Source organism: Papilio polytes, unplaced genomic scaffold, assembly GCF_000836215.1.
Source record: "Papilio polytes unplaced genomic scaffold, Ppol_1.0 DF824269.1, whole genome shotgun sequence".
In the NCBI taxonomy this organism is placed as follows: Eukaryota; Metazoa; Arthropoda; class Insecta; order Lepidoptera; family Papilionidae; genus Papilio; species Papilio polytes.
Genome location: NW_013524935.1, coordinates 5,512,664 through 5,516,937, shown reverse-complemented (window position 1 = coordinate 5,516,937; position 4,274 = coordinate 5,512,664). Strand labels below are relative to the sequence as shown.

Below are 4,274 nucleotides of genomic sequence, written 5' to 3'. Positions count from 1 at the left end.
AAAAAAAAAACGTTTTATCTATACTAATATTATAAAGGGGAAAAATGGGATTATTGGTTTTTTGTATGTATTCGATTTACGTAAAAATTATTGGGCCGATTACAAAAATTCTTTCACCATTAAAAAGATTATTTTTCTGTGAGTAACATTGGCAATATTTTTAATTTCACGCGGACGAAGTCGCAAGCAACAGCTAGTAACCATAAAGAGGAAATATTTGCATTTTCGTATGTATTGAAAGAACTCAAAAACTACTGGGCCATTAAAAAGCTACGTTATCTAATAACATAGACACAATATTATTTTTTATTTCACTGAGACAAAGTCGCGAGATACAGCTAGTATCAAGTATTACAAGATTAAAGTGTTACAAATTGACGTAATATAGAGTCGACTCCAACGAGGAGTGTGAGCGTGTCGCGCGACATCCAGTACTTCTCGGGCGTGCGCAGACCTGTGTGGTTCGTGTACTCCGGCATGGGGTCGCAGTGGCCCGCCATGGCCGCAAGCCTCATGAGGATCCCGGTCTTCGCAGCCGCCATACAAAAGTTAGTCAAGAAACTACACTGTTTTTTACCTCAGTAGATGACAAAATTCCAGCTGTCCTTCAAGTGGCGTAACCAAGATATAGACTGGACATAGTGAACATTTCACTGGTAACTTCTTTGATAGGTACTATGTTGTCAAGTGCCACCTCATGTTCTTTTAGTGTTATAATTTTTTTTCCAAAACTATAAGATCTTTTGTTATAAAATAAACTAAACAGTGTAAAAGAAAATATTTAAATATAAACGTGTGGTTTTAAAGACCTATCATTAGATTAATTCAAAAATATCTCAATTGCAGTGTCAACTTCTATATATTATTTGAAGTCTTTTTGGACATTTATTTTTATTTTAATGTTAACTTCTATCAATTTTAACTTAATTCGTTCTAGATGTCACAAAGTGTTGGAACCGAAAGGCATTAACCTGACAAAGATAATAACGGACCCTGACCCTACAATATACGACAACATCCTGAACTCGTTCGTCGGTATCGCGGCTGTGCAGGTCGGCCTCACCGACGTGCTCCGAGCTGTCGGCATACAACCTGACCATATTATTGGTAAGAACACTCGCCCAATTTTATCCACCTGCCCTTCTCCCTATAACCTATTTCATACAATCACAATGTCTATTCCAGAACGTCAGTGGTTTAAGCACTTGACTTGTAATCTACAGGTCTTGGGTTCGAAACCCGCTGTACCTATGATTTTTGAATTCCATGCATAATTAACCCGACGTTCTTACGGTGAAGGAAAACATCGTGATGCACATATCTGCGAAGAAATTCAAAGATATGTGTGAAGTGCTGCAGAGCAGGTTGACTAAGACCTGGTCACTAACTAGGGTCAATTCTATATTCTATACATTTCTATCATGACATATCTGAATTTACTCCCTTCTGTATCTTTTACACAATCCATTCCTTCTTTGGTCTTTTAGGGCCTCACCACTGGCTGATAGAGGCTCAGAAAGATTAAAAGTGACGTAACTGTCAGATAGAGGACCAAAATGTGATACTTCTATCACATATTTAAACGTTGGATTGTTATCTAACAATTAACAAGATAGGGACAGGCCCTAAGTGTCGTATTGTTCCCAGGGCACAGTGTGGGGGAGCTGGGCTGCGCGTACGCCGACGGCTGCTTCTCTGCTGAGGAAATGATCCTGTCCGCCTTCAGCCGCGGCCTCGCCTCCATTGAGACACCCTTCATCAAGGGTTCTATGGCTGCGGTGGGACTGGGATACAACCAGGTAACACTCCCTCTAATCTTATCTTCTTTATTCAGCCAAATGACGCCCACTGCTGGGCAAAAGCTCCTTCTTATCTTCTTCTATAAACTCATCTTGCTTCTTACTAATATCATAAATGCGAAAGTTTAAATGGATGTTTGTTAGAGTTTGTATCCTAAACTGCTGCACAGATCTTGATGAAATTTGATGGAATTCGGTGAGAATACTAAAGCTAGATATATTTAACATGTTGAAAACGAAACCAGGTCTAAAGCACCAGGTGTGTTACACCTGGTACCGCAGGAACTAATAATAGAAACATATCTGCCGCTTTAAATCTATTAATTCACATTATTATCAATTAATTTTTCTTCAAAAAGTTGCATTTACCATTATGGACCTCAAATTCTACGAACAGATCAAATCGATGTGTCCGCCGGAGATCGAGGTGGCGTGTCACAACGGACCCGACTCCAGCACCATCTCGGGTCCTGCTGACGTCATGAAGCAGTTCGTGTCTCAGCTGAGCCAGCAGGGAGTCTTCGCCAAGGAGGTGCCCTGCTCCAACATCGCCTACCACTCCAGATACATCGCTGAAGCTGGTAAGTATTGTGTTACACGACAAACAGATAAAAATATAGACCAAGCATAATTAACACTTTACTAGAGACATTTTACACATAATCTAACGCTACTTCTTGATAAATCCTCTAACAAATCGATATTAATAATTGTATTATAATTAATTACCAATGTATGTCACTAAATTATATTTTAAATGTTAATATTTTATTTTATGACACTCTTTTTTTATGATAAAACGCTTATTATAATTTTGTGAAATGTTTTGTAAAATGTCAATACAATTATGAGGTGGCACTAAACTAACTTAGTACCTTTCAAAGAAGTTACCGGTGAAAAAAACTCATCATGTCTAGTCTATATATTTTAAATGTCTTTGTGACACAAGCAAAAACTAATGTTCTCAATACACATTTTTTTTAAATCTTAGATTTAAATCCAAATTCTTTATTTTCCATAACTAGTATCAATAAATACATTATATTCCAGGTCCTAAATTACTGAAATACCTGCGCGAAGTGATCAAGGACCCTAAACCTAGGTCTGAGCGCTGGGTCTCGACTTCAGTACCACAGGCGCTGTGGAAAGACCCCAGAGCTGAGTTCTCTTCTGCAGAATATCACACTAATAATTTATTGGTAAGATGTTTTTGAATATTAGTACAATCAGGGAAACTGTCGGTATTCCATAAAAGCTATAATCCATTGAACATTTGGAAAAGAGCGGAATAAACAATACAACGCAGCTTATAAATGTGTCTGTAGGAAAAAAAAATCGGTTAGTGCTATACGGCGTTTTTTTTATTATCCCTTTGTTTGCACTCACTGGTATCTAATTTAGTTATTAGTAGAAGGCAGAATTTGTCTCGTAATAAACAAGGCATTTTTTCCCGAAATGGGACATCGCAGATTTCCGCGATTGTACTTTTACTTAGCAACTTGCTTTTTGATGCTGTTAGTTTTTAAATTATCACTTGCTGTTTGACATTGTTAATATATGACTAATTTTAATAATCGATTTCTTAAATGAATCCATCGTCAGTTACCATAGATCTGATAACCACAGACCGTATACTGACTTCTTGATTTGTCTAATGGTTGCTTTTTTTAAAAAGCGGCCACCAGTGTGTGTTGGATACCGTTAATCGACGAAGATGCACATAAAGAGGACATTTTCCCTTTCTACTCATCTCCTCCCAGGTTAAATGCACTTTTCCTTCCCATCTTTTCCTCTTAAGAAAGGGGTGTAAAGGTAAAGGGACTACAATTATGACCCCTTCTCATGTCTATGTCTGAATCCTTCAGAGTCCAGTGCTATTCGAGGAGACAGCGCGTCTCATCCAGCCCAATGCGATCACGATAGAGATCGCGCCGCACGGCCTGCTGCAGGCCATCCTGCGCCGCGCCCTGCCCGAGGAGGTGATCAATGTCGCCCTCACGCAGAGGAAACACGAAGATAATGTACAAGTTCTCTTCACCGCTTTAGGAAAGTAAGTCATCTTCGCCTGTCCCATCACTGGTGTAAGTAATTCAGATAGCTTAAAATGACGTCACTATTAGACAAGTGAACAGAATCCGATATTTCCATAAAATATTTTACATGATGAATTGTTAGACAATTTACAGTCGGACAGTCCCTAAGTTTCGACCTCTTTGATGGCCAGAGTTTGTATACTGGCCACTAATATTGCGCTTTAATAAATTTAAATATTAATAAAGATTTGGTCTTTAAAAAAAGATTTAGATTTAGAGAAATTTCAAATTAGCTCTTGCTCGCGACTTCGTTCGAGAAATTAAAAAATAACAAAAATCATGGGCCATGCTACTCAGCTATAACGTAAATTTTATTAGTTGAAAGAATTTTTAAAATCCCCCAGTAGTTTTTGAGTTATTTCAATACAAACAAAAATACAAA

General features: G+C 38.0%; 1 protein-coding gene across 1 annotated transcript in view; it reads left to right on the top strand.

The window, feature by feature from the left end:
* LOC106106067 (fatty acid synthase-like) overlaps positions 1-4,274 on the top strand; it is a 27,711-nt gene that overhangs the window by 11,898 nt on the left and 11,539 nt on the right. The window contains exons 11-16 of the mRNA XM_013286600.1: positions 389-548; positions 938-1,107; positions 1,648-1,799; positions 2,197-2,380; positions 2,850-2,998; positions 3,665-3,849. Coding sequence (XP_013142054.1) covers positions 389-548; positions 938-1,107; positions 1,648-1,799; positions 2,197-2,380; positions 2,850-2,998; positions 3,665-3,849 — 1,000 coding nt within the window. The remainder of the gene's footprint in view (positions 1-388; positions 549-937; positions 1,108-1,647; positions 1,800-2,196; positions 2,381-2,849; positions 2,999-3,664; positions 3,850-4,274) is intronic.